Genomic DNA, 13,091 nt, shown 5'->3' with positions numbered 1-13,091 from the left:
TCATTTTTGTTCTAAATTGCCATTTTAACACTAAGACGTATTACTGTAAACAGGGCCTGACTGTGTATTTTTCGCGAGCGAGTTTGCAGCAGGACGGAGGATCGGCGATGGACGATGACATCGATAGGTTGGCCCAACCCTATCTAGAGGTAATACAACTGAACCACTTTGATGACAGACTTTGGCTGAGGGGTTTTAGACTGACCAAAACAAAATTTCAGATATTTTATAATGAAAGAGACAAAACTGAACTTGCATAGGAAACAATGAGAACACTCCTGAATTCAATTCATCTATGCATGATGGAGGAAAAGGATCTTTCCTAGACATTCCCATTGAGTCACAATTAGTCTGTCTGCAAAAGCCTCTACTGCTGCTAATAATCAAATTGATGGGTATAAAGTAAAGTTTACAGTAAACCCATTCATCACACAAGTTCAATCAACTTTTAGAGCTTCTTTTTGATCAGTCAGGAAATTCTATAAACACTCTAAAAAATTGTTGAGTTAAACATATTTGGTGCTTTGTTGGCTTATTTTTAACCTTTATTACGTTATTTATTAATAACTCATCCAGTTGAGTTGAATATTTGGTGCTTTGTTGGGTTATTTTTAACCTTTATTTGATTATTTATTTAATGACTCAATCAATTGGGGTAAAAACTTGGATTTCAACAGTCAACTGATTTAACACACAAATCAGCTGTATTAATATGGGTGCGTAATGTTGTTTTTGCGTTATAAAATTTAAGCTCTAACACAATAATGTTATTGTTTTTTATTAAATTACCTCTCCGTATCTTGTTTTTTATATTTGTTTCACCATTCAAGACCGTCTGAAGCGTTTGGATGTGGTTCAAATGTACATTGTGGACACTGAGTGAAGCCTGCTGCAGCTGCTGGACAGTCTCTGCAGCACACAGAGCTCCATATTCTGCTCCATCAACACAGGACTTTCTGCTTGCACAGTTTATAACTGTCTACTTGGTTCTGTTTCTTCATAGTTTGTGATTTTTGATTTATTTTAACAAAAGTGTCTAGAACTAAAATGTAATGGAAAAAAGCATTTTATAAAATTGATAGTAGAACTAGTAATAGTAGAATTAGTAATTTCTAAAATGGAAAAATAACTTTTGATCAAAATAACCCATGCATTGGATTAAAATAACCTATGGTTGGGAAAGTGCTATAATAAACTATAGTTGGGTTATATGTTGGGGTATTTTAAACCCAACTGTTACAACAGAGTTTATATATATATATATATATATATATATATATATATATATATATATATATATATATACGGCCAATTTAGTTTATCTATTTCCCTATAGCGCATATCTTTGAGGAGAATGTGCAAACTTCACTCAGAGGTGCCAACTGACCCAGCCAGGACTCAAACCAGCAACCATCTTGCTGTGAGACGACAGTGCTACCCACTTTGCCACCGCATTGCCCTGTTTTGAGAACATTTCATTTAATTTTATACATTTGGCAGCATCTGATTTTAGAGCCATTGTTTTGCTTTCTCTGAGCTTTTCGGCACCACCTTTCCTTTTTTATGGTACATCTCTGACAATTAGTTTGTGTTGCATTTCATGTTTGTTTGACATTCTTGCCAGATTTTGATTACGTCCACGTAACCTCTGATTAGGTCGGATTTGGTCAGCCCATCTCAAAACCAGCTGACCATTGCCGATTGGGCCAAATGCTTAACATTTATTTTTATTATTACTATCATCATCATCATCATCATCATCATCATCATAATATACACATCTTGCAAGAGATAAAAGCTGCCTGCATGTAAAAGCAATACATAAAAAAAAAAAGAAATTAAAAAGAAACTGACCGGCCCACATTTAAAAAATGGTCCGGCCTTTCTGGCATTTGCCAGATTTTCTAGATGTATATATATATATTATATAGATCGTTATATAGATATATATATATAACGATCAAATACCTTTTCTGTAAATTTCAAAGCTTACACTGTTATGTGTATACATAGAAACGATAGCGACGGCATTTTCATAAACATGCCATTTGAAATCCTTTGTCAAAATTATGCATTTTCACTCCCCAAAATGTTTCATGTAAACGAAAAGGCAAATCACACATAAAAAAAAGTTATACGATTGGCTGATTACGTTAAAGGGTCACGAAACACCAAAACACATTTTTTTAAGCTGTTGACAGTCGTATATGTGTCCCACACTGCTAAAAACACTATTAGGACACATCTATTTCACTAAAAAGTGAAAATTGGTTGTTTTCCGTTTATTTCGAGCAAATTCGTACTTCCGGTTTGAAACTAATTTTTGAAGCTGCGTCACAGCCATGAGATCTTAGCGTATATTCCTGCATGTAGATTGGACGTCTGTACCTGAGAGTACCCTATTACGTCTCTGAGTGTGCTGCATTTATTCATGAGTAAGACTTGATTCAATCCAATCAGCATGCTTTATTGTGTATGAGGTGCAACTTTATTAATATGCATGATAGCTTCAAGACTGTTTTTACCCGTTACAGTGTTCAGACAGCAGAGAGAGAGACACCACGTTGTGTTGCCAAGCAGGAGAACAAGAACTGTTTGGAGATACTAGTTGTCGGTGTTGCTTTTATAATTTGCTGCAGTGAAGGTTTTGTTTTTATTTTCCCTCTATGAGAGCGCTGCTGGACTCACGTGTGGATTACAGTGCACGCAACAGAAATACGTATCTAAGGAACATTGTTTCCCCGAGAGCTTTTCTCATCTGGAAATGGTGAAATCCGGAATTGCTGCTCGTCTCCTTTAATAAAGATGCGGCTTCAGTAGGTGTTGATTGTCGTGTCTCTACAGATTTGGTAAGTTAGGGATCAGTGGTCTTTGTTTGTTTTTTTCAGAGGCAAAGTTAGCTTGTATCATCAGCAGTACTCTTTTAATGTTTAAAGATGGACCTTAGTCAAATGATTTCTAAGTTAATAAAGTTTACAGTACGGTAATATCACTACAATATTATGGACTGAAAGATCTGCTGTAAATGCTGCTCTCCGAGTGTAAACATGTAAGCACCACAATCAAACTTACTATGTAGGATGTTCACCGCATTTTGTGACAGGAATAACACACACGGCTTTCTGACACTACTTACCGAGTGCATCTAAGTTACCGAGTAATGCAGAGGTTTTTTTTCTCTCAGTCATATGAAAAATACACGCTTCCAGCAATTCCTCGAATCAAATATCTTGTTTGTCACGAGAAGCATGAATGAAATTCCTGAATGAAAGTGCCAAACTGCAGTTAAAGTCCACCATTTAATAATTTGGCAAATAATTTGATTACTGATGTCCATGTAAACACAGTCACTGTCTTTCTCCTTTGCGTCTGTGTGTTTGTTTTGCCTCTGTAAAAATCAGTGCGTGCACAAACGGAAACTCCCATTTTTATGCAAATACAGACCTCCCCTTATTCCCTCCTCCAACACTCCCCCCTAAACAAAGCTGGACACGCCCACTTTCCTGACTTTTTCCAAAGTAGAGGTCTGAAAAAACCCTGCTGAAACAGGGGGGTTTCATGGCCCTTTAAAGCCCACTGCTTTAAGTGCTAGTGTGCTTTGTGCACACTGGGACACACATGATTATTGCAGCCTGATCTCACGAGAAAACGTAAGTATTTTACGTTTTGCCAGTTTAATGACTAACGAATTCGTAGGAGTTCAGTCGTACGAAATTGTACGATTTTAAAAAGGAGGCCTGGCACCTAACCCCACCCCTAAACCCAACCGTCATTGGGGGATGAGCAAGTCGTACTAAATTGTACGAATTAGATCGTACGAATTCATACGAATTAGCCACTAAATCAAAAAGTTAAGAATTGCTGTGAGATTGTGTTGGATTATTGCTAACTAAACAAAAGGCACTAATGTGATTGTACACACCAAGCTGCCAAACACTAGACATAAAGGTGTCATTTTTCAAATTTTGGTAGGGGTTTGACATTCTGGATTAAAAACTGGCTGACCAATAAGACAACCCAGTACTGGGAAACACCTATACACTCCCACATTTACACACACACTCATACACCACAGCCAATTTAGTTCACCCAATTCACCTGTAGCACATGTGTTTGAACTGTGCGGGAAACCGGAGCACCCGAAGGAAACCCACGCCAACTCTGGGAGAACATGCAAACTCCACACAGAAATACCAACAGGCCCAGCCGGGACTTAAACCAGTGACCTTCATGCTGTGAGGCAACAAACAATGCTAACGCCCCATAAAACATAAATTCTGGATTCAATTATAACTGTTGTACATAATTATGTAATTAGCAAGTGAAAGTTGTATGCAACATATGCTAACATTGTATAATGATGCACGTTAACAGTAATGTGTAAACTGATGCATGAGGTTTTAATGATCATAACCTTAAACTCTAATGAGAGGACATACTGTTAATATTGAATACTCTGCTCTTTGAAAAACTTCTAGTGGTGTAAAATGATTAATCCCGACTATTCTGCTATATTTGCATTGTACTGTATTTATTATCCATATATAAATACACACATCCATCTATATCCGCTAGTTAAGTGGTGACGTGTTTGTGACGTATGTAATACTGTTTCCGGGTCCAAGCCGCCACTCATTTGATTGGAGAAATCATTAGTTTATGATCACGTTTTATTCCTATCACACATTAAAGTTAATTTTATATAAAATCATAAGTGTACACAACAATCTCTGGGCTTGCTGCATAACAAATACCAAAAATTTAACAATTTATACAAAATAATGACTTTCTGGCCATCGGATATTAGGCATGGACATATATATTGTGATCGTGATTTTCGAAAGCCTTAAATCGCTTTGTAAACGTTTATTATTACCATTTCATAAGTCTCCCCATTCAGTTGAATTCGCGTGACGTCACACTTAACAAGTGGATATGGATATACTTGTATAGAAAGCTTATTTATTAAATATTTAATCCAACACATTCATTAATTTTCTTTTTCGGCATAGTCCCTTTATTTATCAGGGGTCGCCACGGCGGAATGAACCGCCAACTTATCCAGCACGTTTTACACAGCGGACGCCCTTCCAGCTGCAACCCATCACTGGGAAACACCCATGCACTCACATTCACACACATACACTACGACCAATTTAGCTTACCCAATTCACCTACAGGGCATGTCTTAGGACTAGTGCGGGAAACCAGAGCTTCATGTGTGAATATTTTGAAAGCACATACACATGCATGAGTGTGCATTTACATATTAATAATAAACATATACAGTACGTACACATATATTATGTAAAAACGAGCTTTTTTGTATGCAATTCATCATGATTAATTCAGAAGTGCATTTCAGTTATATTTTTATATGAGGATAACACTGTATGATCTTCCAGGAAATCTCTTTCTAACATATTTATGATCATATTCTGCCAATCCACTGTATCAATAATTAACATAGAATAATTAACATCTAAAGTATACATGCATTTATTTAACTGATGAGTAACTACTGTGTTATAACACAAAATTGCATATATTAATATATATTAACATATGTGATATCAAAGTTTATTGTATATATATTTCTTTGTTGACAAATAGTTTGAAGGATAGTTCAAAAGACTTACTAAAGACTTACTAAATACATACAATTAATAATTTGCAGCTGTACAGTGTAATAGTGCATAAAACGATTCTTGCTCTAAATATAGCTGATATTGTTACTGCAGTGTACAGTAGATAGTTACTAAACGTGTACAGTTAAGCAGCTTTTTTTCATTCCAGATTCACAAACACACAAATAATGTCCTCTCCTATCTGATACATCAATGAAAAGCTAATTTTGTCAGCTTTAATGTTGTATTTCCGTCCAATATTGTCCTACAACAAACAATACATCAATGAAAAGCTAACTTTCACATCTCAGTATGGCTAATTCTATGGTCCAGGATCACATATATCCTCTATATTAGTTTTTAAACCCGCTGATGTAGTGATCACATGCAGTAAAGAGAGTTTGAGATTCCTGTCCATTTTTGTCAATAGAAAAAATATACAAAGTCTTTCTCAAATATGAGTGATTTTGTTAAAAATCATTAGAAAATGAAGTACAAATCATATTCTATGAAGGAATTTAGTAAATGTCCTACCGTAATTATATCAAAAACTAGATTTTTCTATTAGTAATGTGCATTGTTAAGCTGTTTTTTTTTTCTTTCCAGATTTAAAAACACTCAAATAATATCCTACCCTATCCATCATGGAAAAGCTAGTTTGGTCAGATTTTATGCTGTATTTCACTCAAATATTATCCTATAACAAACCATACATCAACGAAAAGCTAATTTCGTCAGCTTCCATGTAATGTATACCATCTTAATTTAAAAATATGGCTATTTTTGTTGTCCAGAGTCACATATATCCTCTGGATTAGTTTTTAAACTGGCTGATGTAGAGAACACATCCAGCAAAGGGTTTGAGACTCCTGTCAATTTTTGTCAGTAGAAAAATATACACTGTAGGTCAAAAATAAGTGATTTTTGTCAAAAATCATTAGAAAGATAAGTAATTATTATGTTCTATGAAGGTATCTTGTACATTTCCTATAGTAATTGCATAAAAACCTGTATTTTTTTATTAAAAACATGTATTATTAAGCAGATTTTTTCTTTTCAGATTCACAAACACACAAATAATGTCCTATCCTGTCCTATAGATCAATGAAAAGTTAATTTTGTCAGCTTTTATGCTGTATTTCACCCCAATATTGTCCTATAACAAACCATACATCAATGAAAAGCTAATTTCTTCAACTTTCACATGATATACACATCTCAGTTTAAAAGAAATATGGCTAATTCTATGGTCCAGGGTCACATACAGTATATGCTCTAAATTAGTTTTTAAACCCGCTGATGTAGTGATCACATGCAGAAAAGAGAGTTTGAGATTCCTGTCCATTTTTGTCAATAGAAAAAATATACAAAGTCTTTCTCAAATATGAGTGATTTTGTTAAAAATCATTAGAAAATGAAGTACAAATCATATTCTATGAAGGAATTTAGTAAATGTCCTACTGTAATTATATCAAAAACTAGATTTTTCTATTAGTAATGTTTTTTATTGTTATGCTGTTGTTTTTCTTTCCAGATTTAAAAACACTTTAATAATACCCTATCCATCATGGAAAAGCTAGTTTGGTCAGATTTTATGCTGTATTTCACTCAAATATTATCCTATAACAAACCATACATCAATGAAAAGCTAATTTCGTCAGCTTCCATGTAATGTCTACCATTTTAATTTACAAATATGGCTATTTTTGTGGTCCAGAGTCACATATATCCTCTGGATTAGTTTTTAAACTGGCTGATGTAGAGAAAACATCCAGCAAAGGGTTTGAGACTCCTGTCAATTTTTGTCAGTAGAAAAATATACACTGTTGGTCAAAAATAAGTGATTTTTGTCAAAAATCATTAGAAAAATAAGTAAAAATCATGTTCTATGAAGGGATCTTGTACATTTCCTATTGTAATTATATCAAAACCTGTATTTTTTATTAAAAACGTGTATTGTTAAGCAGATTTTTTCTTTTCAGATTCACAAACACACAAATAATGTCCTATCCTGTCCTATACATCAATGAAAAGTTAATTTTGTCAGCTTTTATGCTGTATTTCACCCCAATATTGTCCTATAACAAACCATACATCAATGAAAAGCTAATTTCTTCAACTTTCACATGATATACACATCTCAGTTTAAAAGAAATATGGCTAATTCTATGGTCCAGGGTCACATATATGCTCTAAATTAGTTTTTAAACCCGCTGATGTAGTGATCACATGCAGAAAAGAGAGTTTGAGATTCCTGTCCATTTTTTTTAATAGAAAAAAATATACACAGTCTTGCTCAAATATGAGTGATTTTGTTAAAAATCATTAAAAAAAATTAAGTAGAAATAATATTCTATGAAGGAATTTAGTAAATGTCCTACTGTAATTATATCAAAAACTAGATTTTTCTATTAGTAATGTGCATTGTTAAGCTGTTTTTTTTTTTCTTTCCAGATTTAAAAACACTCAAATAATATCCTACCCTATCCATCATGGAAAAGCTAGTTTGGTCAGATTTTATGCTGTATTTCACTCAAATATTATCCTATAACAAACCATACATCAACGAAAAGCTAATTTCGTCAGCTTCCATGTAATGTATACCAGCTTAATTTAAAAATATGGCTATTTTTGTGGTCCAGAGTCACATATATCCTCTGGATTAGTTTTTAAACTGGCTGATGTAGAGAAAACATCCAGCAAATGGTTTGAGATTCCTGTCAATTTTTGTCAATAGAAAAATATACACTGTAGGTCAAAAATAAGTGATTTTTTGTCAAAAATCATTAGAAAAATAAGTAAAAATCATGTTCTATGAAGGTATCTTTACAATTTCCTATTGTAATTATATCTAAACCTGTATTTTTTTATTAAAAACATGTATTGTTAAGCAGATTTTTTCTTTTCAGATTCACAAACACACAAATAATGTCCTATCCTGTCCTATACATCAATGAAAAGTTAATTTTGTCAGCTTTTATGCTGTATTTCACCCCAATATTGTCCTATAACAAACCATACATCAATGAAAAGCTAATTTCTTCAACTTTCACATGATATACACATCTCAGTTTAAAAGAAATATGGCTAATTCTATGGTCCAGGGTCACATATATGCTCTAAATTAGTTTTTAAACCCGCTGATGTAGTGATCACATGCAGAAAAGAGAGTTTGAGATTCCTGTCCATTTTTTTTAATAGAAAAAAATATACACAGTCTTGCTCAAATATGAGTGATTTTGTTAAAAATCATTAAAAAAAATTAAGTAGAAATAATATTCTATGAAGGAATTTAGTAAATGTCCTACTGTAATTATATCAAAAACTAGATTTTTCTATTAGTAATGTGCATTGTTAAGCTGTTTTTTTTTTTCTTTCCAGATTTAAAAACACTCAAATAATATCCTACCCTATCCATCATGGAAAAGCTAGTTTGGTCAGATTTTATGCTGTATTTCACTCAAATATTATCCTATAACAAACCATACATCAACGAAAAGCTAATTTCGTCAGCTTCCATGTAATGTATACCATCTTAATTAAAAAATATGGCTATTTTTGTGGTCCAGAGTCACATATATCCTCTGGATTAGTTTTTAAACTGGCTGATGTAGAGAACACATCCAGCAAAGGGTTTGAGACTCCTGTCAATTTTTGTCAATAGAAAAATATACACTGTAGGTCAAAAATAAGTGATTTTTTGTCAAAAATCATTAGAAAAATAAGTAAAAATCATGTTCTATGAAGGTATCTTGTACATTTCCTAATGTAATTATATCAAAACCTGTATTTTTTATTAAAAACATGTATTGTTAAGCAGATTTTTTCTTTTCAGATTCACAAACACACAAATAATGTCCTATCCTGTCCTATAGATCAATGAAAAGCTAATTTTGTCAGCTTTTATGCTGTATTTCACTCCAATATTGTCCTATAACAAACCATACATCAATGAAAAGCTAATTTCGTCAACTTTCACAAGATATACACATCGTAGTTTTAAAAAATATGGCTAATTCTATGGTCCAGGGTCACATATATGCTCTAAATTAGTTTTTAAACCCGCTGATGTAGTGATCACATGCAGTAAAGAGTTTTGTGGCCCCTCGCTGTTGTCCTCGTACAGTAAAATGCGGATGTAAAGACTTGAGTAACGTTAAAGCAAACAGCTCAATGCCACACAGTGTCTGACTCCAGTTCCCTACATGATGAGCACTATCATCATCACCTCCAGCAGAGACAACACGCCGGTTTCACACGAAACTAGTGAATTAAAAGTGTTTACAATACCTGGGATACCTACAATTCACTTTGAAAGGGTTGGTCTGTTTTCGTCTTGACATATTATCCCAGACTCCCGGATGGAAAAAAGTCGAATCTCTTTCTCCGATCCGACTGATGTGTGGGGGGAAAACAAGATGCTTTCGGTCAATCCAAATGCTATAGAAACAAAATATCCAGTAAACACAACGCTCCGAGCGGGCAGAACTGAACACTAGTCGGCTACATTGGCCGGCGCGATTGGGTTCATTTGGCTAAATGGGAATTAACGATCGTTTTTAGGTAAACGGACATCTTGGTCTCGCGCGCGTTCATGTCGATAGAGGTCGGTTCTCCAAACAGGAGAGGTCTGGGAATGGTGTGAAAGCCTGCGCCACTGTAGCCGGGCAAATGCACTGCAGAGACTCTCCACCGACATGCATTTCAAGCGATGAAGTGAGAAGAATGACTAATGTTATCATCATCTGCCGCTTGATGCTTATGAACGCACCATTGTGTTCCTGCGGGGGGCGCTACGCGGCTCAGTTAACTCACCTGCCTGTTAACATTTGTTGAATTCTCGGTATGATGTTTTGGGTGTTTGGAAACCTTTATGCGCGTGTTAACGTTATCAGCGGTATCTTGCAATTTGACTCGTTTGTACCTAATATTTAAAGAAATGTCGGCTGTTGAATTTAATGAGGAATTACGAAATAGCGTATTTTCTAGGGGAACTGTGATTGGTTCATTCGTAACAGCGAAGAGAAAAGTAACAAGCGTCAGTTGTTCTCGCAAAACCGTGTTTTGGCTGTAGAAACGTGTGCGTGTTTACGTTATCATCAGTATCTTGCCATTTTGCTCGATTTTACTTAACAAAGGAAGCTGCAGAATTTACTCAAGGATTGTGAAATGGCTTGTTTTTAAGAGGGAAATTTGATTGGTTCATTTTTATCAGTGGTGAGAAAAGTAACAAGTATCACGTGTACTCGCAAACCCGTGTTTTGGCTATTTTTAAATATGTATGTGCGTGTTGATATAATCATCTATATTTTTTCAATTTGTCATGAAATACAAAAGAAACCAGACTGCAGAATTTCATATAGAATAATTAAATACCTAATTTTCTAAGTGAACAGTGATTGGTTCGTTCTCAACAGTGGTGTGAAAATTAACGATGGTCAGTACAGCAATGCTACAAAAAACTACACGTTTTTAAAATAAAATCACACCGTGGCTGTTAAATTGAAGCCAATATTAAATGCCTTTTGCATATTGCTAAAAATAATTTTTAAACACAAAAATAGGCTACATATTGGCTAGGTAATAGTGTTTGTTGAATGACGTATAGCTTAAATAATGATTGTGCAAATCATGTAAATGTATTCTTATAATGAGCTAAACAGTTTTTCGGCTTTAAGATTATGAATGCCCTCCGCTTTCCTCCACCCCGCTGTTAATAACGATTTTTGCTACTTCTTTTCTAGTAGTTTTCAATTTCTATTATTATAAGACTTTGGTTTTCTTAAGGAAACGACGAAGCGTATTATGGGATATACTTACGTGGATGTGGAGGACAACTCACGACTTTTCTTCACTTATGTGTGGGCCTTAGATTGTAACAACAAATCAATCAATCAATCAATCAATCAATCAATCAATCAATCAATCAATCAATCTATCTATCTATCTATCTATCTATCTATCTATCTATCTATCTATCTATCTATCTATCTATCTATCTATCTATCTATCTATCTATCTATATCTGTTTAATGAATATCTTTCTTGTACTTAATGTAATAAAAGAGCATGGGTAAATAATAAAAAAGCTTGAGGTTTTATTCCCAAGGAATGGAATTACTGACAAATTATGTATATGCAGTTTTATTCCTGCATATGGATGAAATCCTATTAATCCTATTAATCCTATTAATCCCTGAAATCCTTTCATCCTATGGATGAAAGCGCCTGCCAAATGCATTGATGTAAATGTAAGGAATATTTGTAAAACATATGACAAAATATAAATTTGACATTTTTCCATTACACTTTGATAATTATTCTACCAAGTTCAAAATCAGCATTTCATTTAAAAAAATATTCGGAGATGAAGCAAATAAATGCCTTTACTATATATATATATATATATATATATATATATATATATATATATATATATATATATATATATATATATATATATATTAGAACAAGTCATTTTTGTATTACATATAACATTTATATATTATAAAACATAAAAGCTATTTTGTGACACTGGAAACAACACACTTTTCACATATAATAGTTTTCTCCCACACTATGGCATTCCCAGGCCCAGTTTTTTGCAACTCCTCTAGAGTTAAACAGTTGAGTATTACCATTTAATCCATTCAGCTGATCTCAAGGTCTAGCAGGTGCACTTTTAACTTAGCTTAGCATAGATCATTGGATCAGATTAGACTATTAGCATCCCACTCTAAAAGGACTAAAAAGTTTTTTGATAATTTTCCTATTTAAAGCTTGACTCCTCTGCAGTCACACTGTGTACTGAGACTGACAGAAATGGAAACGTTGCTAATTTTAGGCCGATATGGCTCAAAACTATATTCTCATTCTAGCATAATAATCAAAGGACTTGCAGCAAAGCACTAAAGTTCCTTGACTACTACCCCAGAATAAGAGTAGCATATTGTTCATATTTAAATTCACTTTAAATAGGAAATTAACTAAATTATTTTTGAGGGGGGTGCTAATGGTCTAATCTGATTCACTTATTGATGCTAAGCTAAGCTAAAAGTGCTACCTGAAGCAGAGATCAGATTAATGGATTCATAAAATGGGAAACCTATTAACAAAAAAAGTGGAGTGTACCTTTAAAAAAGCTCTGTACTCAACTAGACTTAAACAGTTGAGTTTTAACATTTTTAATCCATTCAGCTGATCTACAGTTTTAGCACGTGCACTTTTAGCTTAGCATATATCATTGAACCAGATTAGACCGTTAGCCTCCCTCTCAAAAATAAATGAACAAAAGGTTTTTTGATAATTTTCCTGTTTAAAGCTGGACTCTTCTGTAGTTAAGTTGTGTACCACGAGTGAAGGAAAATCAAAAATTACTATTTCTAGGTTAGGTTAGGCTAGAAAATATCCTATTATTCAGTGTATAATTAAGAGACGTTGTTGCCGTACCATCGCTACAGAAGT

General features: G+C 33.8%; 1 protein-coding gene across 4 annotated transcripts in view; it reads right to left on the bottom strand.

Annotated features, from left to right (window-relative positions):
• znf821 (zinc finger protein 821) overlaps positions 1 to 13,091 on the bottom strand; it is a 40,586-nt gene that overhangs the window by 26,236 nt on the left and 1,259 nt on the right. For 2 of the 4 annotated variants that reach the window (XR_015496517.1, XM_087262263.1), the window contains exon 1: positions 9,931 to 10,358. The exons of 1 other annotated variant lie outside the window; for it this stretch is intronic. Coding sequence is in view for 1 of the 3 variants with exons in the window: in XM_087262263.1 (XP_087118389.1) it covers positions 9,931 to 9,970 (40 nt within the window). In the remaining 2 variants the exon portion in view is untranslated. Of the gene's footprint in view, positions 1 to 9,917; positions 10,359 to 13,091 lie in introns of those variants that run through there. One more of the 4 variants, XM_087262264.1, reaches the window with a different exon arrangement.

The sequence above is a fragment of the Danio rerio genome, chromosome 7, assembly GCF_052040795.2.
Source record: "Danio rerio strain M-AB ecotype USA chromosome 7, GRCz13ab, whole genome shotgun sequence".
NCBI lineage: Eukaryota > Metazoa > Chordata > Actinopteri > Cypriniformes > Danionidae > Danio > Danio rerio.
The sequence above is the reverse complement of the archived record's forward strand: the minus strand, read 5'-3'. Positions and strand labels throughout refer to the sequence as shown.